The 26,179-nt window shown below is 39.5% G+C and overlaps 1 protein-coding gene and 1 pseudogene across 1 annotated transcript; one reads left to right on the forward strand and one right to left on the reverse strand.

Moving 5' to 3' along the window:
- Positions 1-3,466: 3,466 nt before the first annotated feature.
- Positions 3,467-26,179, reverse strand: part of LOC143853240 (ferritin-like catalase Nec2) — a 44,490-nt pseudogene continuing 21,777 nt past the window's right edge.
- On the forward strand, positions 18,912-24,422 carry LOC143853312 (putative indole-3-acetic acid-amido synthetase GH3.9). The gene is made up of 5 exons (XM_077363031.1): positions 18,912-19,945; positions 21,467-21,568; positions 21,982-22,218; positions 22,478-23,064; positions 23,620-24,422. The coding sequence occupies exons 1-5, from the start codon at positions 19,656-19,658 to the stop codon at positions 24,186-24,188; spliced, it is 1,785 nt and encodes a 594-aa protein (XP_077219146.1). The 5' UTR covers positions 18,912-19,655; the 3' UTR covers positions 24,189-24,422.

The raw sequence follows: 26,179 nt of genomic DNA on the forward strand, positions 1-26,179 counted from the left end.
AACTTTTGAATTCCAGTAACATTTGGAACTTTTTTTGTCTTTAACTAATATATTTTAGCTTCGAGAAATATTCGTTGGCTTCGACTATCATTTTTTTTTGCTTCGACTATCATTTTTTGGATTCGTCTATTATTTTTGGCTTGGAGTAACTTTTTTTTTCGCTTCAACTAGCATTTTTTGGGCTTCGACTATCATTTTTGCCTAACTTACATTTTGCTTCGAGTGCCTTGCTTCTTATTTTGGCTTCGACTATCACTTTGTGGGTTTGAGCTATCGATTTTTTATTCGAGTTACATTTTTTTAGCTTCAAGTAACCTATTTTTTGGCTATGAATAACCCGTGCGAGTACCATTTTGGCCTCCACTACTCTTTTGCCTAGTGAAAGCTTTTTGGGCAACTGATTTTGGCTATAGCCACTAGAAAAGGGGAAATACTTACAAAGATAATGAGATTTTGGATATTTGGAGGAGGAAAAAGAAAATGAGAAAGGGGCGTCTCTAGAGAACTCCTTCCAACCTCTCAAGACAAATGAGCATATGCCGGAGAAATGAAGATGTTTCGCCGGAGAAGAAGGCTTCTATCGCCGGAGAAGAAGGCTTCTATCGCCGGAAAGATAAAGTGTAAAAACAAAGAAGAGAAAGATAAAGTAAGGTTAGGGGTATTTTCGTCCTAAAAAGTCATTTTTTTATTCAAACAGCATTTCTTAGTGTTTTTTCAAAAGTCAACATTTTCTCGTCATTTTTTCAAATGTCCAGCATGTAACAGTAAATAACCCTAATGTTATCATGGAAAGCTTGTGTGGGTATTGGGTAGGGCTTTTCTTGTTGAAGGGACGTGCATTTTGTCTCTGCAAACACGCCAAAATGATAAGAACAGCCTTCAATTTTAAAAGGTGACTGGAGGGAGAACAAATCAAGTCATGAGCCAACAAGGCAAGTCCACGACGTTGAAATGTGGCCAAATGCTCATGTTGTGAGTCTCGTCATTACTAATAGTGTTTGGTTGCATGTTTAAATTCAATCTATTAGAAGACTACTTGCCTTGCTACCGCATTGTCTCTTCTAGTCTTCCTTGTGTGCCCATGTGGCATATTAAGAGACTACAAGTATAGAAATCATTTTCTTTCTCTCCCTTCCCTCTTTCTATATTAGTAATGACACCCATGCTGCCCCTTATTTTGGTAATGACACTGCACTAGGAAACTACTTCAATTGACAACAAAACGCTACTTATCAAATGGATTGGCTGCCATTGGAGGTCTCATACGAAATTCTGAAGGCGTAGCTCTGGCCTTGTTCTCCATAAATGTTCCACCGGCACCAATCAACGAGTTGGAGATTGATGCTATCCATCAAGGGCTTACTCTGGCCATCTCAAAAAACTTTAGGCGGGTCAGGATTGAATCGGATTCGTTGATTGCTGTGAAAACTTTGAACGGAGAGATCAATTGTCCATGGAAGAAGAAGCGTACGTATAAATAAATCCGTCAAATGGTGATGGGTCTTTAGGAGTGGAAATTTAAAACCGTGGTCATAAATGCACTAGAGTGGGTGGCTCGGGAAGAAAGGTGGGTGTGTGTGGTGGCGTGGGGTGGGGGCGAATATATCACTTCCCCACTCGGAAATCTAAAAGTGGGTCCATTAATGGCTTTTTATTTGACTTATCTAATTAAGAAGATTATTGTCTGAGACTCTCGTAGAGTAAAGATCTTAACAAATAAGATTCACCTTTAGAAGTACTGAAACCAAATCCACCGAGGAGACAAAGTTAAGAAGAAGAAAAGTCTAAAATAGAGATTGTAATCATGTTATCATGGAAAGCTTGTGTGGGTACTGGGTAGGACTTTTCTTGTTGAAGGGACGTGCATTTTGTCTCTGCAAACACGCCAGAACGATAAGATCAGCCTTCAATTTTAAAAGGTGACTGGAGGGAGAACAAATCAAGTCATGAGCCAACAAGGCAAGTCCACGACGTTGAAATGTGGCCAAATGCTCATGTTGTGAGTCTTGTGACTAGTGAGCAAGGTTTTAAATTTCAAATTTCGGTCCTCACTGAAACCGAAATTTCGGCAGAAGGCTCAAATGTCTTTTTTTTGGGCCGAAATTCTGTAAAGAAAAAAAAAAGATTTTATCGAAAAATTAAACGAAATTGTAGAAATTTCTACAATTTGGGCAATTTTGGTTTCAGAACATACTTAGAACTTCATCCCATCTTAATCCATAAATCATAGATTCTTCATACTGTCTGTTTCCAAAACATGGGATTAGATATCTTCCCGTGTTTCAAAATTGATTCCACTACTCACAGCCATGGTTTTAAATAATGTGGGCCCCACTGTGTTTTGGGGCTGGATACGTATGAATTCTCATATTTCAGACTTCATAGGATGATCCTATTCCTAACAACTAACAAGTCATTTGTTGAGCCACACCATAAATAGGTTGTACCCCGTCAATTATCTCCATAGGATGATCCTAACCCTCCGATTGTAGAGGACTGCACATTATAGAAAGTTTGATAGATCGGACAGTTAAGATCAAGTACAGTTTTTTCAGAACTTAAAGTGGGGCCCACTTCGTAGGATTGTTGGGCCACACCATAAATAGGTTGTACCCCGTAAATCCTAATGATAGGATGATCCTAACCCTCCAATCTGTAGAGGACTGCACATTTTAAAAACCCGTTTTTTTCATAGGTTTGATCCATCAGATGGTTCGTAAATCATCTCCATCGGATGATCCTAAACCTCCGATCTGTAGAGGATTGCACATTATAGAAACTTTTTTTTGGTAGGTTATTAAAGAAACCTTGATAGATCAGAAGGTTAGCATCATCCTTATGGGGTTGATTTATGAGGAGCTAGCTATTTTACATTGTGGCCAACCAAATGAACGGTTTGGATCATCCTATTAAGTGGGCCCCACTGTACTTTCTGAAGCATACTAGACTTCAAGCACTCCCTGCATATAAAATCTTGAGCAGAATCAAATTCAAATCCTTGCCAATCTGAAATTATTCAAAGCTTAATTACACAAAAAAGTTGAAAATCAATGAACAATAAAAACCTCACTTGAGCAGTTGTTTGGATTTTTTTTCCTCCTGAATAAATAAAGGGGCCTCTATGAATATTACCAAAATCAGTCTTAAACTCTTAATTACCAAATAAGATTAATTTGAGATAAACTTATAAACAAGGGATTTGCTAGCATCCATCGCAGGGATGATCTGTCGCACATTAGACCAGCCACATAGTAGTGAATGATAACAAAATCTGCTGAAAAGTGATCCTTTGTGGCTGGTCTGACATGTGAAATACCATCTACGGTCTGTGATGGACTCTAGCAAATCCCTATAAACAAATGGGACATTAGGATAGATATAAAACTATTATAATTTATTAACAATCATTTGCATATAAAGTTACATGCAGATTTTATTAAGGGGCACCCGAAAAGGCCAAATGTTCTCAAGGCATTTCCAGATACTGTCTAGCAATCCTCCCACTTCCACCCTCCGGGAAGAACCCGCCGGGTCGGTGCTCGTCCCCTGTTCCATAAACGGTCCTCAGGATCTCACGTGGGGTCCGTGCGTATGCAGCAGAATTTGGGTCTGCTGATAAAACATTGGCGCCGCTCTTACTCTCGGCACCGAACTTCGGTGGGACCACAACGCCTTCGTCTTTGATACCACAATTCGCTAGTCTGTTACGGTGAATTCGGCCACCGTGTAGTTGTACGGGTGAACAAGCTCTTCGGCTCGATCGTAGAGGTAGTGCCGGATGACTGCGTCTTGGCCGTATTCGACTCCTAACAGCCCTGCCACTAGCTGCAAAAGAAATGGTGTATACAAGTGTACACGAATATATTTACATAATTTAATGTGAAATAACCAATTACTCCGAAAGCTTAACCTGTTTGAGTCCGTGTAATTTAATTATTTATACTTTCGTCACCCCCCTCCTCATGTGTGGCCCCTATTTTTGGGTTGGCAGGGATTTTTATTATTAAAGATTGCCGTGAGGCAGTAGCTCTGATACCATGTGAAACAACCGGTTACTCCAAAAGCTTAAATACAAAAAAGAAAGAAAGAAAAAAAACCCTCGGTTGGTACGTACTAAAAAATGAGCATAAATTTTGTTTCACACCCATTTTACAACGAAAGAAATGGAGGAAAATCTAGGATCCCAAATCGAATGCACTAGAAACATATCTAGTGGGATCGACATAGTATAATATTTTTTTAGGGAAAACTACTAAAAAGCAACGATATCAAAACATATCTACAAGAATCCCCTCAAAATTTTCATAATTACCAATGATACAATTTTGTGCCTAAAATAGCTTTTTATTTTTTAATTTACCCATTTTACCCATTTTTGTAGATAACTTTAAAATCCCTAAAATCTCTCTATCACTAAAGCAACTTTTGAAACTTTTGAAGATATGTGAGATTTTATATGGTCTAAGCTGGTATAGTCCATTATTTTTTTTTTAAATTACTTTACGGGACACACTTTAGGATGATCCAAACCATCCATTTGATGGGCACACCATAGTTTGATCCAACCGTACATTTGATGGGCACACTGTTAGATGAACCAAAACGTCCAATTGATGGGCCACAAGGTAAATAGATTGGAGCCCAAAAATAATTTTTTTGGGCAGGGGAGGGAGAGACTTGAGTAGGTGAGGGTTAGCCGAGCATGAATTCCTAATAATCTAAACTTTTGTGCCATCTCCACTCCCGCCAGCTTACTTCTCTCCCACTCCATCCTTCTCTGCCCCTCACACCATTGGGCCAAAATGACTAATTCATTTGAATAATTTCTTCACGGTTGCCAAACATGGGATATGGTTATGTCTAGCAATCATTAAAAAATTTCATGGAATATTTGTGGGCACAATTATGAGAGAAGTCGAGAAAGCAGGAGAGCGATGGTTTTGAGAGGGCAAAAAAAGAAAAAGAAAAAAAAAGAATAGGGCTGGTTGCTGCGGTGGATCACCACGTGAATCATGGCCATTGATCTAGTGTGGGTCCTTCATTATTGGCCCCACTATAATTGGATGATCCTACAAGACTAAAAAAATACCATTCCTTCTTCTGCAGGAGAGGGTTGTCGGATAAAACAAACCTAATGCTAAACTGAAGGTTGCCCTAGTAAATAAAACCAGCATTGGATCCATGTTACTAAAGTGCATTGATTGTTTCTTTACATTTACATTTATTAAGGCTCATTCCTTGGAGTCCACCTTTTCTCCTCATACCTGAAAATTCCACATTTATTAGTTAATATGTAGTTACAAACTGTGTTCTTACACCTCTACTCGTCTAATAAGGCAAAGTCATAAGTTCACTCGAGTCCTGGGCTGTGTAAGCTCTGGGTGTATGAAAATTTCATAGATCTGATAAACTGCATTTGCATCTGCTGCTCTTCCTTTCTTTATTAGGTTTCTTATGCAGTGTTTGGTTTAACAACTGCATGAATGCCTTCACTGATTACTAGAAAATCTGAAGAGTGACAAGCGTAAAACAGGCAAGGAACAATCTATTTGTAAGAAAGTGTTGAATGAAGAGAAAAGCAATGTGGTCATTGGCCGGATACCTGTAATGGTGAAGTCGATTCTCTGCTGGCTTCATGGATCTGACAAGGCAGATTGCCATCATGGAGGCTATTTTTTTATCAAGGGCATGGAGGCTATTTTTTTTGTCGGAGGGTTAGGATGATCCATGGAGACGATTTTTTGGGCACACCCCATCCATATCATGGCCCATAAAATGAATGGTTTACATCACACAAAAAAATGTGGGCACAATATAAATTCTCAGTTGAGAGAGAGAGAGAGAGAGAGAGAGAGAGAGAGAGAGAGAGAGAGAGAGACCTCAAATGACCCACTTCCTCAAAGCCAAACTCTCCAATTAAGTTTAGTGTACTATTGTCGAGGTTTGCTTTCAGAGCCCCGATCGGAGGTGGTCCACCCATGGCTAATTCGGGTTCGATTTTGTCGAGCCCATAACCAAAAGCTCCAAACAGAAAAAACTCACATTCCAAGTGCTCAAGATTCAAAGGGAATCTTAATAGATCCACATGTTCTGGGTAAATTGGCAACGTAGAGGTGGAGGGGTTGACTCACACTTTGGGTCTAGTAGATAGAAGGAGCCAAAATTTTCTGGTGGAAGATACAAGGAGTGAACATTTCTTGAAACAACAGTGCTGATGAAGGAGAAGAAGAAAGAGATTGAAAAGATCGATGGAACCATTAAGAGTTTAGGAGATTTCATTGAACTTTTTGATACATTTACAAGAGGATCAATGTGTGCTTATATAGAGCACGTACATGATAAACATGGAATGGAATCAAAGGAAATAATCCTATATAATCTCTGTTGCTTGCCTATTATAATCCCACTTGCCTAAACTTTTATATACATTTACAAGAGGATCAATGTGTGCTTATATAGAGCACTTACATGATAAACATGGAACGGAATCGAAGGAAATAATCCTATAAAATCTCTTTGCTTGCCTCTTATAATCCACTTGCCTAAACTTTTGGATACATTTACAAGAGGATCAATGTGTGCTTACAGCACTTACATGATAAACATGGAATGGAATCGAAGGAAATAGTCCTATATAATCTCTCTTGCTTGCCACTTATAATCCACTAGCCTAAACTTTTGGATACATTTACAAGAGGATCAATGTGTGCTTATAGCACTTACATGATAACAATGGAATGGAATTGAAGGAAATAATCCTATATAATCTCTCTTGCTTGCCTCTTAGAATCCACTTGCCTAATTTATCTAGTTGGCTCGTTCACCCAACTTACCTAATCTACCTCCAAGATGATCCAACTGTGAGATCTTAACCCAATCCAACCGTTGGATCCCACATATTCTAGCAACTTTCATTGAATCACAATAAGAAATCAGAGATAAAATAGGGATTGAGAATACTGTGATCAATATCAGTCACACAATTGAAGGAGACCACCATGAAAATACAGGGGGACTCTACTCTACAGCTTCAACTGATGAATGATTCCCTTCAAAGATTTTCTACACTAGACTCCGAGTACGAACAGCTTACATGAGAGCCTTTTCAAGATAGAGCGGAGGATTCAAACCGCCAATCCGTGAATAGGCAAACCGCGAGTTCACCAACTGATGGGAGTGGGGTGGATCCAAACGCGGTCTACCAGGCTGGACTTTCCTCGGTTCGAAGGCGCGGATCCATCAGGGTGGGTTTATCATGCGGAACAGTTCTTCCGTTATAATCAAACACCCCCTAATCAAAAGTTGCAGCTAGCTTCTTTCCATTTAGAAGGAAAGGGGCTACAATGGTTCCGATGGATGGAAAAAAAGCAGAGCTCTTACAGATTGTGACTCTTTCTCCAAAGCTCTTGAGGTTCGATTTGGGCCGACAGAGTATGAAGATCCTACAATTGCTTCAGACCACAAGCGTATCTGAGTCCGAAACAGAATTTGAAGCGCTCGCGAACCGCACCGAAGGTTTGAACGAGTCCTTTATGATAAGTTGCTTCATTGGTGGCCTTAAGGATGAAATTCGCTTGGACGTCCAGATGTTTCGACCACTCTCCCTCTCAGCTGCCTTTGGATTGGCTCGATTACTAAAAGAAAAGATGATAGCCCGTCGCCGGCGAGCCCAAATTGAAGGAAGCAGAGGCTCTTTGTCAACCAGTGCATTGCTCCCTAAACCTTATAGACCACCAATTAAACGGCTTACCCAAGCTGAGCTGAAGGATCGACGTGATCGGGGACTTTGCTATAATTGTGATTAGAAAAACTCACCCGGACATCGATGTAAAACTCAAAAACTTTTTCTACTTGATGGTGCTGATCCCGAGGAACCTTTACTGGAGGAAGTGGAAGGAGATGCCAATTTCGAAGCCATTGATGCAGCAAATGTTGAAGGAGAGCCCACCCCCGAAATTTCACTACATGCCATTGCGGGTGCACCAACGCCTCAAACTATGAGACTGAAGGGTGTTATTGGTCAACATCAAATGGTGGTTTTGATTGACTCAAGCAGTACACATAACTTTCTTGATCCGATTATTGCTCGTAAGGTGGGACTACCAATTAGTTCGGGTGGCCACTTCAGGGTGATGGTGGCGAATGGAGAAAAACTTGCAAGTGAAGGCTGTTGTTTGGGAGTTACTATACTCATACAAGGTTTTCCCCATAACCAATGATTTTTATTTATTACAATTACGAGGTTGTGATGTGGTTCTTGGAGCCCATTGGTTGAGGACCCTTGGCCCAATCTTGTGGGATTTTTGCTAATCTCTCTATGCAATTTACAATTGATGGGAAGACTCACTAATTTAAGGGTGAGGTGACAAAAGAGCTAACTATCACTAGTGGGGATGGCATCAAGAAGGCTTCTAAAACTGAAACAAGAGGAGTACTTCTCCAATTATTTAGTGTGGAGGGGAGTCTGCCGCAAGTAAATCCCAACTCATATCTCAAGACATTGCTGGCTGAATTCCAAGATGTCTTTGGAGAACCAAAAGGACTACCACCTCAACGCCAAATGACCACAGATTTCCTTTGCTTAATGGAACTCAGCCAATCAGTGTTAGGCCATATAGATACCCTCATTGTCAGAAATCAGAAATTGAGAAGTTAGTAAGAGAGATGATACAGCATGGTATAGTTCGACCAAGCGAAAGCCCCTTTTCCTCACCTGTCTTGCTAGTGAGAAAAAGTGACGAAAGCTAGCGTATGTGCGTGGATTATCGTTCTCTCAATCAGGCTACTGTCAAAGACAAGTTCCCAATCCCTGTAGTCGAAGAATTGTTGGATGAGTTGCATGGTGCCACAATCTTCTCCAAGCTTGACCTTCGTTCAGGCTACCATCAGATTCGAGTGCATCCGAACGACATTTCTAAGACAGCCTTCAGGACTCATGAAGGCCACTACGAGTTCCTTGTAATGCCCTTTGGGCTCACCAATGCACCATCAACTTTTCAAGGTTTGATGAACGAGGTATTCAAACCCTACCTACGCAAGTTTATTCTCGTTTTGTTTGACGACATACTTGTGTAAAGCCAATCATGGGATGCACACCTTTTACATCTTCGTACCACCTTGGAGTTATTAAGATCTCACAAGCTCTATGCAAAGGAGTCTAAATGTAGGTTCGGTTGTGACAAAGTGGAGTACCTTGGTCATGTAATATCAAGAGAAGGAGTACCTGCTGACCCAAACAAGATTTCTTGCATACTTAGTTGGCCTTTACCTACTTCAACTAAAGCATTACGCGGGTTTTTGGGGTTAAGTGGGTATTATCAAAAATTTATAAGGGATTATGGTTAAATCACAGCACCTTTGGCGGCTATGCTAAAGAAGGATTCTTTCAAATGATCCGATGTAGCAAGGGAAGCTTTTGAAGACCTCAAAAAGGCAATGGCTGAACCCTCAGTGTTGGCTCCATCCAACTTCTCCAAACCTTTCACCATTGAGTGTGATGCTTCAGGAAAAGGGGTCGGTGGTGTCCTCATGCAAGAAGGGAGGCCATTGGCCTTCTTCAGTCAACCCAGTATTTTTTTTTCATGTCTCTTTGCTCAAGAAGAAGTTGGGAGAGAGCATTCCAACCCAGACCTCGCTGCCACCAGTTACTGATGAGGGATTAATCCAACCTCAACCTGAAATCATCTTAGATCGTCGAGTTCTGAAGCGTGGTAATCGAACCATGACTGAAGTGCTACTGAAATGGCAAGGAGCTGAAGTTGAAGATGCAACTTGGGAGCGCTACCATGATCTATTGAAGAGGTTTCCAGATTCAAACCTTGAGGACAAGGTTGCTTGAAGTGGAGGGGAGTGTTACGTGCACAATCTGTAGCACTTATTTAGTTATTTTCTTTTCTGTTATGTGTCTGTAGGGTCATGTAGACACCCCATTTTGACCGTGTCCTAAACCTCCCGTTTTCATGCAAAATCCCATCAAATCAACGAGGTAGGCCCCCAAACTTCACCCTAGGCTAGCTTAAGGTCCCAGCTAGGCCCCTGCAAAATTTCGTCGAAATCCGAGTGCGTTTGCCTAGCAAACGAGCCGAGGTAAGTGTCGTAGTGCAAGTACAAAAGGGGGGTGGATTATCCTGGATAGAGCCGAAGCCGGGCCGAATAGGACAAAAGTTACGGGCGCGCCATATCAATTTCCGCGCGCCAATCAATCTTGGGGTGCCAATATCAATTTTATTTTTCTCTATAAATAATGGATTTAAGCTCATTAAAAAAGAAAAGAGAAGAAAAAGAGAAATCTTCGTTGTTTCCTTTTTTTAGAGAGAGAAAGAGAGAGAAAGCTAGAGAGAGAGAGAGTAGATCTGCAAAACCGAAACCCCTTTTCTTACATTTTTCGATCGGAATTCCATCTTCTCCGGCAAACTTAACCGGATTCCAACCAAATTCCGACGAGTAATCTCTTCCCCGTTTCTATTTTGTTCATCTCATTATTTTGATTTCTCAGATCTGTTTTAGAAGCCCTAAAATTTTTGATTTTCTAGATTTGAAACCCTAACTCATTTGTTCATCTTCTTCTTCTCCGATCATTTCTGTTTGTTGACTCACCGGAGCTCCGGCGAGCTCAAGCTCCGATCAAAATTCTGGCCGATCTTTTTTCTTCAAGCTTCCTCTCTTTTCTTTGCTAGATCTGAACTTAGATCCAAAGCTAAAAAAAAAAAACCTAACCTCTTTGCATTCTTGTTTTGATTTTCTTCTCTAGTGTGTGATGTTTCTTCTCCAAAAACTCTGATTCTTCCCCAATTTGCTCAGATTTTGTACTTTTTTTAATCTTAAACCCTAAGATCTGTGTGTTCGTTCATCAATTGAAGCGATTCTTCATCGATCGTTCTCTCAGTCAAGTTGAATAGATCGAAAAAAAAGTAGAGTGAAAAATAGAAGGAAAGATTGAGAGATCTTGAATTTATCTTCTCAGATCTGAAACTTACAGAAAGTTTGAAGTCAAGAAGAGCAATATTTTGAGTTTTCTGCTGATTGCACTTGGGTGAAAAGAAGGAGGATTTGGAATTAAAGAGCTGTAAGAGACGAAAGACCAATTGCATTGATTAATTTCATTAAAAGGAGGGAAATCTGTTCAGAGGTAAGTTAATTTCATCATTCTTCCTGATTATATGTGAGTTATATTTTTATTGTGAGCATATGATTTTATTTGAAACTGTAAATATGAGATTTTATAAGTTTTTATGGTTAATAAGTGATTATATTTTGATTTCTTTTGATTTCTAATATGATTTATATTCAGATTCTTTTTAGCATGTATAGAAATTGATTGTAGTTGAGTATTTAAAGTATTTTTTTTTAAGATAAAATATTTGACTCGTTTTGAATTAAGAATAATATCATTTGTTAGATGATAGATTAAGGCCCTTTTTAATGCATCAACTCCAATCCTCTGTTTTCATTATCTAGATATTCCTTGATGTCATCTACTTTCAAAGACAACTTCAACAAGTTGCATTCATTACTAGCCACAATATCTCCCTCAATAGCTGCTTTAGTTGTATTCAGAGCATTTTCAATCTTCAATTTTTTGTCCTTTAATTCAATTTCAGTCTGTGTGTTGAACAATATTGGTCCTACTACTTAGTCTTGCTATTCTTTCATTTAGCATTTTCTTTTGAAAGTTTTCTTCATGTGTTTTCGAAAAGACTTTGCATCTATGTAACTTACATCACATTCTAGCACACTTGACTTTGAAGAATTTTTATAAATGAAAGAAGATAATTTGGGGAGCTTCGATGTCTCAAATGAAATGAGTCTTTACAAACTTGTAATGTTGATTTTGAAAGAGAAGGGAAAAGATGAATAGCACTATCTGGTCTCATGAAGTCATACAAATTTGGTCGTTTCAAAATTTTCATTCATGATAAGTTTCCTGGAAGGTCTTAAACAATTTTGGGATAGCTATTCAAGGAAACCGTATATTATATTCTCTTAATGGATCTTTGGTTTCTCAACTCCATATTCTTATAGCTGGTATCTTGGCGATGGGAATAAGGTTTACTGGTTTGTTAATGATACATAGATATATTGATGTAAGATGGTTTCATAGTTTAGCATAGATATCTGAAAGAAGAGATTCCTCCAAAAGCTTTTGTGTAGTGGCCGGTTTGAAAATTTTTGGTAATAATTGCTTCTTGAATGATAACTTACAGACCTTGGTTAGTTGCTTTTGTTTCATTCTTATCTCTAGAATACAATAGATGATTCAGTGGTTAAAGGGAGGGTTGAAAATTAGCCCTTACAGTTGTTTTGGCTTCATTAGCTTATTTGGAAATGTTGAAAAAATGACAGGCCATCATATCAGTTGACCTTATTCTTTCCATCTCAAATTAACCTTTCCTTATAGGAGTTTATAATAATGATTTGCCTTAGCTTTATGTGTTGATATAAGTTTGACTCATTTTTATTATGATTTGAAGTATGGTATGACAGCTCCCTTTGTATAGATTGATTTTTAGTGGAATGCAATGGCAGCCCTCACATTCTTTTAATATTTACAGCCCTCTTCTTTTTATATTAACAGCCCTCTTATAGTTTCAATGGTGGCAGCCATCTCTTCGCTTTGCCCCTTTACCACTTTGGTGTTTGTATCTTTCACTTCATTTTTAATAATGCCAGCACTTATATCTATTGACAGCCTTCCCTTTTTTTCTAAAGTTGACAACCTCTTTAAGGAATTATGAGCACTGTTTGATAAATATTTGGATGGCAAAAAGCAGCATAACTTTATCTTGCATTTCCATTTTAAGTGGATAGAGATACATGTTTCAAGGATGGTAATGTTATTTGTTAGTTATGGCTACCATCACATTATTAAAAGTTTATCCCGTTTTGGACAGTAGGATTTAAATCCAAATGATTATGTCCAGGTAATAACAACAATTTTTCTTGTTTTAATAAAAAAGGTTCAAATGTGATGGAAAATAAAGTAGTCATCATTTTTGTTGTTGCTTTAGATTTACTTTAAGACATCCATGTGTTAATAGGTTTACAACAAAAATTATTCTGATTGTGAAAAAGATTGGGCAATACCTTTTCATTTTAACATAGTTGTATCTATGCATGTCCTATAATAGTGCATATAATTATTCTATGATTTATAGTATTCGTATAAATGTTGATGATCAATTAATTCTTTATTTAGCAGACTTACTAGTCTCATTAGCATCTTGCTTCTTGCCCCTGTCCTTTCTAAGATTTTCTTATTTTTAGTATTGTGCTCTTTCTACTTCATTAGAGACTGACTATATTGTTAGAATAAATCTCCATTTATGGGTGATGAAGGTGCCAGCCCAAGCCCATGTTTAAGGGACTTGCTCAATCCGAATAGCACTCCCCTCTTTAATTTGGAAGACTTACTCAGTCTTTTAGATACCTTTAAATAATTAGGTTCTCCTTCTCATTGCTAGGGCGATGAAAGAGTCATCTGGAGCCCACCATCTAGAAAGACAAGTTATGTCTCAATAGAAAGATCAAACCCTTTTAGGAGACAAGCTATGTCTCGTGTAGAAATGTCACACCGTTTAGGGAGACAAGCTATGTCTCAACAGAAAAATCAAACCTTTTAGAGAGACAAGCTATGTCTCAAAAGAAAAATCAAACCATTTAGGGAGACAAGCTATGTCTCAGCAGAAAAAGTCAAACCTTTTTGAAACAGGCTTTGTCTCTTTGGTCATAGTGTTCTCTCTTCTAGGAGACTTTTCCAGTCTCACTAGCACCCTTCTTTATCTCCATTTCTTTTAGGAGACTAACCTAGTCTCATTAGCACTCCCCTCTTAGGGTTGTGCACTAGGAGTTAGTCCTTTCGTATATTAGTCAGTCTTTAACTAGAGAGTCTGTCTTTAGTTAGAGAGTCAATCTTTCAGGAGTCTGTCCTATCATCATAGGGGCTAGGGTTCTGTCCAACCTCTCGTCAAGTCATATGATTTTATCCAGTTCCTTGCAAGGTATAGGATGCTGTCCAACCCTTGCAGAGCTCTGATTCTGTTCTTTTCCCCCGCAAAACATAGGATGCTGTCCAACATTTGCGGGATATTTAGGAGTTTGTCCTACCCTTATAATGATAGGATTATGTCCTCTTATGTCAAAAACATCAAAAACACTTAAAAGCAAAAAATCTCAAAAATCAAGAGTCATTAAGAGTAGTTAGAAAAATCTGTTCCGAACTACGTTGGCTTGATCCCTTTTCACAGGGTACGTAGTGCAGCTTGTGATTCATATCCCAAGTCCAGCCAAACCTTTAAAAATAAACATTTCAAACCTTCAAAAAATACAAAAACTCTTCAAAACCTTTTCAAAAAGATCTTCCCCTAGAGGTAGGAGTCTGTCCTAGATATTTGGGGTATTTTAGAGTTAGGAGTATGTCTTGATTTGTATTGATATGGTGTGTCCTGTCGTGTGAGTGTCCCTAGAGTTAGGAGGCCTCGAGTTGGTCGGTTAGACATTTAGTCGAACCGATGGCTAGACTAGGAAGCATATTGTCAGCCAATGGTTTTCCTTAGAATGCACAGCCTAGAAACACATAGGATATAGGGCCCACCTGCATTAGCCTAAGACTAATCAACTTGCATTAGTTAAGGCATATAGAGAGTCCTAAAAATCACAATTCACATGAATTTAAGCAATCGTACAAAAACTTTAAAAATCAGTCGAGTCTAGCGGATCGAGTCTAGGATAGCGGTTCTAGATGGTTAGGCATTGTAGTTTAGAATAGGTCATCGAACTACGTTGACTCCGATTCTTCCCGAGGCCGGGATACGTAGAGCAGCCAGGATGGATGGCCATTCTGGTCCGAGTCAAGTCCTGCATTAGAGTTTTAGGATTTGTCTTGTCCAGTCATGTATAGAATTGATTTGTGTTGTGTGTTTTGTTGTGTTTTCTTACTTTCATGTACAGATCATATACCTTTAGCTGTAGCATGCATGTGTTTGCACACCATAACTCAGACACCAATTATGTATGGCACTCATAACTTAGATATTCTTAGGCGGCACTTCTTTCATTTATTTTGTGTGTGTTTATTATTCATCTCAGAGACATGCATGATTAGGTAGACGTCTTCTCGGAGATATATGTTCTCATTTCACACGACTTTCGTTCAAAACTCTTCAAAATCAATAATAAATGGCATAAGAGACCATGTGCTTGCACTTAGGCGGACGAGGTGCTCTTCGGACCTTCCAAATTCGTAACCAGGCACGAACCTTCTTTTTATATCTCTGGTTATCCGTTGCAACAGAGCATAGTATGGGATCCATGGCCCACTTCCTTGGATGACGACTCTTCTTTGTTTAAGGTACGCCTCGAATCTGGGCTAGTCCCCGAATAGAGAGGTATCTCACCTTATATCGCCACTCATGCTGTGAGAGGCATTTCTTTCGAGAGTTCCTTGGTAGAGCTCTCCATTCACGTGGATGATCTAGAGACTGTTCGTAGGGGGCTCGTCCCCCTCCTCTCTCGGATCGGGGTCCACAGGTCAGTCCCATGTATGTAATGGAGTTGGTTTTGACTCATTGTGGTGTCAGTTATGGAGTCCTGTTACTAGTACGTGGAGTCAGTTTTGGTAGTTGTCATTTGGAGAATTGAATTGTACTTAAACTCTTTTCTCATGAATGAAAGACATACAACTTTCATCTCCTAAAAAGTATACTCTTTCCTAGAGGTTGGCTCCCTCGAAGTAGCCATTTTTCACCATAGGAAAATCTAAGAGAAAGAACGTAACAATCCTTCGAACCACAAATATGAGGGTTCGACCCAGAAGTTACATAGTTAGAACCACAATTGAACCAAAATTGACAATTGAGATAATTATTTCCACAGAAGGAACAATAGGAACCACTATTTTAGGAACAATAGGAACTACTATTTTCAGACTTCGAACCACTTCAAACACAGTATTAGACAGTTGGAATCAAAATCACTGCTTACAAGGATCCTTGGAACCATACTTACTGGTTTCAAGGGTTCTAAAGTCTCAAAAATCCCAAAAATAATGGTTCTGCCTCTTTCCCTTCTGTCAAAAGAGTGCAAAACAAAATCGATAACGGTCCTTCTGCCAACAAAATCAAATGAAACCCTTTGAAAACAAAAATAAAACCCTTGGCCTCCAAAATGAAACCCTTCAAAACCTACAAATCCTGAATGAAATCCTAACAAACCACAGTTAGACCTTTCAAAACAAATGGAACCCTTTCGAACCCTAAATGAAATCCTTCAAAACATAGAAAACCTAAATTAAATCCTTCGAAACCATAGTCAAATACATGGAAACTAAGAAAATATTTGGTTTCTAAAATATATTTCTTTCAATCCATCGAAACCCTAAAAAAACGAAAATCAACAAAATGAAACCCTTTGTAAACCATGGATAAACTACAAATCAAGTGAAACCTTTTGAAACCCTAACACAGGAACTAATTATAGCTTTATACAATTTCAATAATGGTTCCAAGTATTTCATATCCAACACCCCAAGAAGAAAACCCAAAAAATGAAACCCTACATTAAATGGTTTAAAAAATACCTTGGGAGAGTTGAAGTAGTGGTTTTCGCAAGAGGAGCTACACTTTCCGGCGAGAAGCAAAGCTTTGCGACGCGTAGCGAAGCTTTTCGGCAAGAATAGTATCCGTCGGTGAGGTCAAAGGGAGAGAACGAGTGAAAAAACAAGTGAAAATGGACAAAACGAGTGAAAAAGGGTAAAATGGGGTGAAAGGGTAAAACGAGAGGTTAAATTGGATGGAAGGGTATTTTAGTAATCTTCCATTCCCAACCGTACCTAACCGCCCTTTTATGATGAATTTGAAAACCCCACCCTTCACTCACAATTTAGCATTAACTTTGCATTTTTTTAATAATTTTCTCTAGTTAATATAACATAGCAACACAAGTAATGATATTTCCATCGCTTTTTGTTTGACTTTGCCTGAAAAGGTAGAAAAAATAAACCAAATGAGGTGAAAATGCAGTTATTTTTGGACAAAACCTAAAGAAAGGGGTAGAAATATCATTTCCCTTAATTGTATGCTACTAAGCGGAATTCTTTATAGTTGGGGCTCTAATAATTAATGCTTAAGTTTATAATCTCTTCTATCTTATTGCTCGGACTAGGAACTAATATTGTTCTAATGCTAATAATTTATGCTTTTCTATTTCTAATACTTATTACAAAAATACAATGATAGAATATAAAAGAGAGTACCTTCCGAGGAAACACTTTTTAAAGTACATACAAGTGAACAATAATATTGTTCAAAGCATATGTTGTACGTAAGCAGGGGCGATGCCAGAAATTTTGCACAAGGGGGGCAAAAATTATAGTAAGTATTAATTTTAACTTATTTTCTATCTTAGGGATGATTGGCAAGCGGGGCATATTTTTCTTTAAAAGGGGGTAAGTATAAAAAAATACTAAAAAATAAAGGTATATATTTTTTTGAGGAAGTCTAGCGTCAAGCGGTTAAAAACCGCTTGAAGCTACTCGGGACTCTATTGGCCATAAAACACCTTGCTGGCATTAACTATGGTTTATACAACGGCAGAATAATCGCCCACTTCCTCTTACTATAAAACTGACAGGCTGGCATTAATTTAGAAATAAAATCTTTCTTTAAAATACCATCAATAGAATCCCTAAAATGTCGGCAATTTTCTCTTAATGAGTTACGGTAAACCACTAGGCTTCTTTCAATCTGTGGCCTTCTTTAACTGAGATTTTATAAGGTGTAAGCCCTTACAGTCCCTTATTTTTCATGAAGTATTGTACATACCACACTATAGGATGATCCAAACCGTCCATATGATGTGCCATAACGTAAATAGTAGTGCATAAAAACCATTTCCATATGATGATCCTAGCCCTCCGATCAATAGATGAATTGCATATTCTGGAAACTCTATCGATCGGAGGGCTAGGATCATCCTATGGAAATGACTTTTTTGGGCACAACCAATTAACATTATGGCCCATCATATGGACGGTTTGGATCATCCTATAGTGTCGTCCGTACAATACTTCTTGAAAAATAAGGGACTGTAAGGGCGTACACCATATAAAATCTCTCTTTAACTATCCTCAAAATGAGATTTTATATGGTGTAAGCCCTTATGGTCCCTTATTTTTCTTAAAGTAATGTACGGCCTACACCACAGGATGATACAAACTGTCCAATTGATGGGCCATAACATAAATAGGTTGTGCCTGAAATTATATGGTGGCCGGCCATGTATGCACGCGCAGCCCAAAATTACTGTGGGCCCACATTTTTTGGGTGATCTAAATCGTTCATTTGTTGGGCCCTAATGTAGATAGCGTGTGCCCCAAAAATCTTTTCCATAGGATGAACCTAACCCTCCAATTTATGTAGGTTTAAAATTGACGGTACAGTACATAAATCCCCATAGGACATAGGGTTATGATTAACTGTTTGGAGAAGATTTTTTGGGCACACGCTATCTACATTAGGGCCCAACAAATGAACGGTTTAGATCACCCAAACCACCATATATAATCTCGTTTGATGGTTTTTTTGGTTGACTGAAATAGCCCCCAACAAACTGATCAGACGCGATATACTTACTCCATCAGTGGGTACCGTCAAGAATATCACTTTAACGAGAAAATTAAAACGCATTAAACAAGGGAATGACAGCACTATTTTGACGGATTATTATGCCGATTTATTAATCGTAGTGAAAGAAGGGAGTGCCAACAAGGCAATTTATGGCCAATAGAATCCTGAGTACGTTCAAGTGGATATTTATTTACCCGCTTGACGCTAGTGTTCCACATTTTTTTTTCCCAAAATATTAAGGGGGGCAATTGCCCCCCTTCCCTTTCAAGTGCTGTCGCCCCTGTACGTAAGTAAATAGAAAACTTTTTCAAAGAAATTTGTTGTGGGGGTCACAACAGTTATAGACTAGCGTGGTGACAATAGTGACAAATGGGCATAATAGCAGCACTAAACTTCTATCTGCTGGCCGTGGGCCGCATGATTGAGGTTATTGGGTGTTTTTTTTGCCGGATAGACAATTACAAAACCTGGTGCACCAAAATTGTGGGCAGCGACAAAAGAGTTACATAAAAGAAGTATTACATCACTAGGGGTAAGGGGTGGTGATAGACAATTCCTACCTGATAGTAAGTATTACATAACTAGGTGTAAGGGGTGGTGGTAGACAATACCTACCTGATAGTTAATTTTCTAATACATATATATAGAATGTGGCTACCAAGTACCAACCGTAGTAATTACTAGAGATCGACCCAACTGTGTATGATAGAAAAGGGTTGGGAACATAAGAACAAAGATCACATCTACTCATATTATATGCAAGCAAAAGAATAATTTAAGATACGGGGAAGAAGCCAAAAGGTCAAGGTCCAAATGTCGCATCGTGAAAAGTTGGCCCTTCAGTTGGCTCCAACCCGGCAGAAATGACGTCCAAAGGAGTCTTCTTTTTTGACACCAGTTATCTATACACAGCCATTCTTATATAAACACCCACCTGGGGCTCAAAACCTATTCAAGCAGTTGGGTTTCTTTGTCTGTCCTCTTCTTCTTCTTCTTCTGTTTGAGTAGAGAGAGTTGGGTATTTTTGTGGTGGGTATGGATGGGAAGAAGCTAGAATATAAGGGAGAGGAGGCATTGAAGGAGCTTGAGAAGTTGACTGAGAAAGCTGATGAGGTTCAAGAGAAGATTCTCAAGGAGATCTTGACCAGGAATGGGGGAACTGAGTACTTGAACAAGTATCTTGGTGGGTCCACCGATATATCGTCGTTCAAGCATCAGATTCCGGTGATAACATATGCCGGAATCCGTCCATACATACAAAGAATCGGCAATGGGGAGGATTCTTCACTCATATCTGCCCACCCCATTACGGAAATGATAATCAGGTCCTCTCTCTCTCTCTCTCTCTCTCTCTCTCTCTCTCTCTCTCTCTCTCTCTCTCTCTTTCGTGATTCCTGCTTGTATTCTCTAAACCCCTAGTAAAATGGTGACTAAAACTTCGGTAATGGCTTCTGGTTGTACTTTTTGAAAACTTAACGACAAAGTTTGTTGTTGTATTATAGAGATTTTACATGGTGGATGCGCATGTAAATCAGTACTGGCAGTACTGCCCTTGATATTTGATCCAACAACAATGCACTTTTTAAAGTGCTGCTGTTCGATCAAATATCAAGGGTGGTACTTCTGTTGTACCACCAATACCCATCTACGCATTCACCGTATAATTTCTATGTAGTATAATTGATTAAATAACACCAGCTCTAAAAGCTTAAGCTTTTGGAGAAATTGGTTCTTTCACATGGTATCAGGGCGCTTGCCTCACGGCAACACAAAAAAGAGGAGTCACATGTGAGGGGGAGTGTTCAAATATAAAAGATTAACTATAACACCTTAAGCTTTTGGAGTAATTGGTTGTTTCACATTTCTTTCGCTGTGCTGCCTCTAGTAATACTCTTCAGACAAATTTTTCTGGAATTTAGTTTTTAGGGATAGGTTTTGCAAGAATTTGTAGAGAAAATCTCTTTCTAGTTTTTTCTTTCTTCTGCAAAAGCAACTGCCTTTTTCTTCACTTACCCTTTCCTGATTTTTGATTATTTTGTAAGCTTTTCTTGAGAAATCTAATTTTGGTTCTGCTTCTTTTGGGCAGATTTTTCTGATTTGGCAACCCTTTTTTGTATATGTCGAAATTTTTTACTCTTTTGTGAAAAATCTGCTTTTCTCCCATTTTTATTTTTTATTTTTAAAGCACAAGATAAATCTATCAGGAATCAGGTTCTGAAATGATCTTGATTGCTGTTAAATATTTATATACACAAAAAACAGAATTAGGCTGAAGGACCTGTTGGGCAAGTGTATTATGAAATATATTTTTCACAAAAGAAACTTCTTCTTCTTCTTCTTCTTCTTCTTCTTCTTCTCCTTCTCCTTCTTCTTCTTCTTCTGGTAGGTAAGCTGGGATCGAACCTCCGACCTCAAGGTTGAAGGCCAAAGCCTTTACCGTTGAGCAAGTGGCTCAATCCCAAGAAAGAAACATTTTCTTGTGGAAAAATATTCACACCCTCTACCATCGAGCTTAAACAACAGAAGAAGGTTAGAATGGGAAATGCGATTACAAAAGTCAAAGAAAATAAGATATGGTTGGCAAATGGTACTACATGCCAATTTAGATAACCTATCATGAAAAAAAGAGATGAGGGAGTGCAAATATCGGCTGTCTCAGCATACATGAAATGACAAAAACACCCCTATTTCACATCGTAGCTTTGACTTAACATTATTTTTTGAATGCCGTGAGTTTGGCTTAACATTACTACTTACAAAACTGATTTTGGCTTAATATTACTACTAACAAATCTTCTATGCAATTCATTCATTAATTCGGAGTCTAACGGCGTACCAATCAACAGCTCAGGGACTTCAGGTGGGGAGCCTAAGTTGATGCCGTCGATCGCGGAAGATCTCGACCGTCGGACCTATCTCTACAACCTTATCATGCCAATAATGAATCAGTAAGTTGAGGTTTTATGATACTCCTATATGTTTTTTGAGTACTTGTTTATTTTGTAATGTACAAGTAACAAGCTCATCCAATAAAGGGTAGTATTGGAAACTCAAACCCTAAAGGTTAAATGACCAAAATGCCCATGCCCTGCTAAAGCTAGGTGACAAAGCACACACACTACTTTCAGTCTCAACCTTTTGGATGCTGCTTAATGCTGCTTAATGCTCTTTAAGGTTAAATGACCAAAATGCCCATGCCCTGCTAAAGCTAGGAGGACCCGCCCATGAGGATGCCGAAAACGCGTCTACACAGAGAAAGAGCCCGCAATTATAGCCCATAAACTTTCTCTCCCTTTCCGATGTGGGATCTTACATTAATTCTAGTGGTGAATTGGGTTGTAATATTTTCATCTCTTTTCAGGTATGTTCCGGGCCTCGATGAGGGGAAGGCCATGTACCTCTACTTCACCAAGGCGGAGATGCCGACCCCCTCGGGCTTGCCCGCCCGTCCGGTACTCACCAGCTACTACAAGAGCAAGCACTTCAAGTGTCGCCCATACGACCCTTTCAACGACTTAACAAGCCCCATTGAGGCAATTCTTTGCTTCGATAGCCGCCAGAGCATGTATTGCCAACTCCTTGCCGGCTTAATCCACAGGTGTCAAACAACTAATTACTCCAAAAGCTTAAGCTGTTAGAGTTGGTGTAATTTAAACATTTATACTTCAACACTCCCCCTCATGTGTGGCCCCTCTTTTCGGTTTGCTGCACACATGAATTTTTTTTTTCTAACTTCAAGGAGTTCTTGAGTTTTGAACAAAGGACCTTAGCTCTGATACCATGTGAAACAACTAATTACTCCCAAAGCTTAAACTGTTAGAGTTGGTGTTATTTAATCATTTATACTTCAACAACAGGAGCAAAGTCCTCCGCCTCGGTGCCGTATTCGGATCCGCATTCCTCCGAGCCATCACCTTCCTCGAGCGAAATTGGGCCCACCTATGCGACGATATCCGATCCGGCCAGCTCAGCTCGGACGTCACGGATTCCGGTTGCCGGACCGCCATCTCGAACATCTTAACGTCGCCGGACCCACAACTTGCGGATGCGATCGAGACCATCTGCGGTGGCCGCGGGTCATGGAAGGGTATATTGGGTCGTTTGTGGCCTAGGGCTAAGTACATTGAAGTGGTAGTAACGGGGTCCATGGCACAATATATTCCTTCATTAGAGTTCTATAGTGGTCGAAAGCTGCCACTAGTGTGCACTATGTATGCTTCTTCGGAATGTTATTTTGGGTTGAATTTGAAGCCTTTGTGTTCTCCAGATGAGGTCGCGTACACCATACTTCCGAATATGGCGTATTTTGAATTTATACCGTTGGAGAACGTGGTGCAGGTTGGGGAAGAAGGAGAGGAAGAAGATGTGGCGCAGGATAAGCTTTTGGATTTGGTGAACGTTAAGCTCGGCTGTTATTACGAGCTTGTGGTTACTACCTTGGCTGGTAAGTGTCTAATGTGAGCCTTGAGGGGTGCGTTTAGTAAACCTACGCTACGTGGGTGATTACATTGTAGGTAGCTGCATGCATAATTAAAAAGAAAGCTGCTAGAAAGACGCGCGTGTGTCAGGGATTCGAAAACAGCCTTGCCCACGTATTGTACATTAAGCAGACAAGAATACTTCAATCATTTTTCTAAAATGACAAATACACCTCTTCATTGGTACATGCGGTCATATTAGGAGGGCTGTTTGGGACAACCGTGACACAAGCGAGTCTTCATTTGCTTTATTTAAGCCCATGTCTTCATATTGCTTTCAATTACAAAAGCTAATAACGGTTACCTATCACATGTTTTCTTATAAGAACATCTATTCTTTTTTTCTTCTTTAATTATCTTGAAAACTCAATGGTAATTAAGGAAATTTTCATTATGAAAATAAGAAAGGGGGCGCTCGTATCGGATGAATTTAGGCAAAGTAGATCAGAAATTGAAGGGAAATATGGTTCTTTTCCTCATGAAAAATCCATGGAAATTAAAAAAAAAAAATTCCCATGCAGGCCTATATCGGTATCGCATTGGGGACGTGCTCCAAGTCGTCGGATTCTACAATCGGGCCCCACAATTCCGATTCATCTGCCGTCGGAACGTCATTCTCAGCATAGACACCGACAAGACGAACGAGGAAGATCTCCATAAGAGTGTCACCATAGCCAAGAAGCTCTTAGAAGCACACGATGCCCTACTCGTAGAATACACCAGCAACGCGGACACTTCATCCGTACCGGGTCACTACGTACTCTACTGGGAGATTGTGTACACATCCGTAGATGTGGCGGCCCCACTCGATGAGCGGGTCCTACAGGAGTGTTGTTCGGCCGTAGAGGAATCACTGGATTACGTATATAGACGGTGTCGATCGTATGATAAGTCGGTGGGGCCACTAGAGATACGGGTGGTGAGGCCGGGCACGTTTGAGGCATTGATGGATTTATGCATCGGGCAGGGGGGTTCGATCAACCAGTATAAGACGCCGAGATGCATCAAATCTGGATCCGCCCTTCATTTGCTTGATTCTAAGGTTGATGCTTCCTTCTTTAGCACGAGGGATCCTACTTGGAATCCTTAGTTAAATCCATGCAGATTATCTTAATCTTATCCTTGTCAAAGGGGTGATTACACTCTTTTTGCTTTGTTTTGCTCTTTCACCATATTAAAAAGAAAGGTGTTTCAATGGAACACCACGCTTGATTATTATGCCATCATTGTGTCCCACTATCGAAGTGGTCCAATCGATTATGTAATATCTGATAATGGCCCCACCATATCAATGTTCATGTAGGGTGATGATGCCACTTATCTTTGTCCTGTGACTAGGCTTAGCATTTCCAATGTTTGCACAAAGTTGGAGCACAACCGACAGACGTCTGAACATAAAGCACACCAGTTACGTGCAATGCATTTTCTAATAGTCAGTAGTCACCCACGCGTGACGCGTTAGCTGGACCCACTGTGTCGGATTTGGAATGTGCTTTGTCATTAAGAGGGTGGACCCACAACTAGAAACATCTGCATGACATTATTTGCATGGGTGTTTACAGATTCTGATGGGCCCGATCATGATCCAAAATGTCTCATTGGTTCACCAACCCTTAATTGCCTACAAATGCATAGTTTAATTAAAAGAAGAATGGACATAAGTTTCCCTTAATCGGACTGTTAGGATTGGCTAATGGTGCGAGTTTTTACCTCTCTCTCTCTCTCTCTCTCTCACACACACACAAACACACACACACACACGAAGTATATGTTCTAGATCATCGAAGAAGCAGCCTTCTCTGATACTTTTGCCCAATAATGCTTTGTTAAATGAAATAAGGCCACGTTTGGATCCCTCATGTTTTTGTATTTATATTTGGATTTGATTAATTTTGGATACAAAATACATCATTCATCTTCATGCTTATGTTGTACGAGAGAGGGACGTCTTGCTACTGCTGCAGCAAGGTCGAGGAGCAGTGAGGGTGAAGGTACTTGACAAAAATATGGATTTCCAAATAATGTCTTGCAGAATAGATTTGAAAATCAGATCTTTTTTCACGGTTGTAGGTGATTTGGAAATTTAAGGATTTGTTCTGGATCCAAATCCCAACTGCCAAATGTGAGAAATCCAAATCTAAATCTTGTGGGTATCCAAACGTGGCCTAATCTAAGCAATGAAATCTCTACCTGCCACTCAACATTGAAACACCTGCAACAAAGATTGCGGTGAAACACATTGGGTCAGTTCAGTTTGGTTGCACAGTTTCTAGGGTTTAGTAGACGTTTGAAATTGAAATCCCACGTCATTATTAATAGTGTTTGGTTGCATGTTTAAATTCAATCTATTAGAAGACTACTTGCCTTGCAACCACATTGTCTCTTCTAGTCTTCCTTGTGTGCCCATGTGGCATATTAGGAGACTACAAGTATAGAAATCATTTTCTTTCTCTCCCTTCCCTCTTTCTATATTAGTAATGACACCCATGCTGCCCCTTATTTTGGTAATGACACCGCACTAGGAAACTACTTCAATTGACAACAAAACGCAACTTATCAAATGGATTGGCTGCCATTGGAGGTCTCATACGAAATTCTGAAGGCGTAGCTCTGGCCTTGTTCTCCATAAATGTTCCACCGGCACCAATCAAAGAGTTGGAGATTGATGCTATCCATCAAGGGCTTACTCTGGCCATCTCAAAAAACTTTAGGCGGGTCAGGATTGAATCGGATTCGTTGATTGCTGTGAAAACTTTGAATGGAGAGATCAATTGTCCATGGAAGAAGAAGCGTACGTATAAACAAATCTGCCAAATGGTGATGGGTCTTCAGGAGTGGAAATTTAAAACCGTGGTCATAAATGCACTAGAGTGGGTGGCTCGGGAAGAAAGGTGGGTGTGTGGGGTGGGGGCGAATATATCACTTCCCCACTCGAAAATCTAAAAGTGGGTCCATTAATGGCTTTTTATTTGACTTATCTAATTAAGAAGATTATTGTCTGAGACTCTCAGAGAGTAAAGATCTTAACAAATAAGATTCACCTTTAGAAGTACTAAAAACCAAATCCACCGAGGAGACATG

This window comes from Tasmannia lanceolata, unplaced genomic scaffold (genome assembly GCF_043159265.1).
Source record: "Tasmannia lanceolata isolate RefF3 unplaced genomic scaffold, GAP_Taslan_0.1 ptg000019l, whole genome shotgun sequence".
NCBI classification, from domain to species: Eukaryota; Viridiplantae; Streptophyta; class Magnoliopsida; order Canellales; family Winteraceae; genus Tasmannia; species Tasmannia lanceolata.

Coding starts and splice junctions, on each gene's coding strand:
- LOC143853312 (XM_077363031.1), top strand. CDS start 19,656: ATGGATGGGAAGAAGCTAGAATATAAGGGAGAGGAGGCATTGAAGGAG. Junction 21,569..21,981: donor ATCATGCCAATAATGAATCA/GTAAGTTGAGGT, acceptor ATCTCTTTTCAG/GTATGTTCCGGGCCTCGATG. Junction 23,065..23,619: donor TGTGGTTACTACCTTGGCTG/GTAAGTGTCTAA, acceptor ATTCCCATGCAG/GCCTATATCGGTATCGCATT.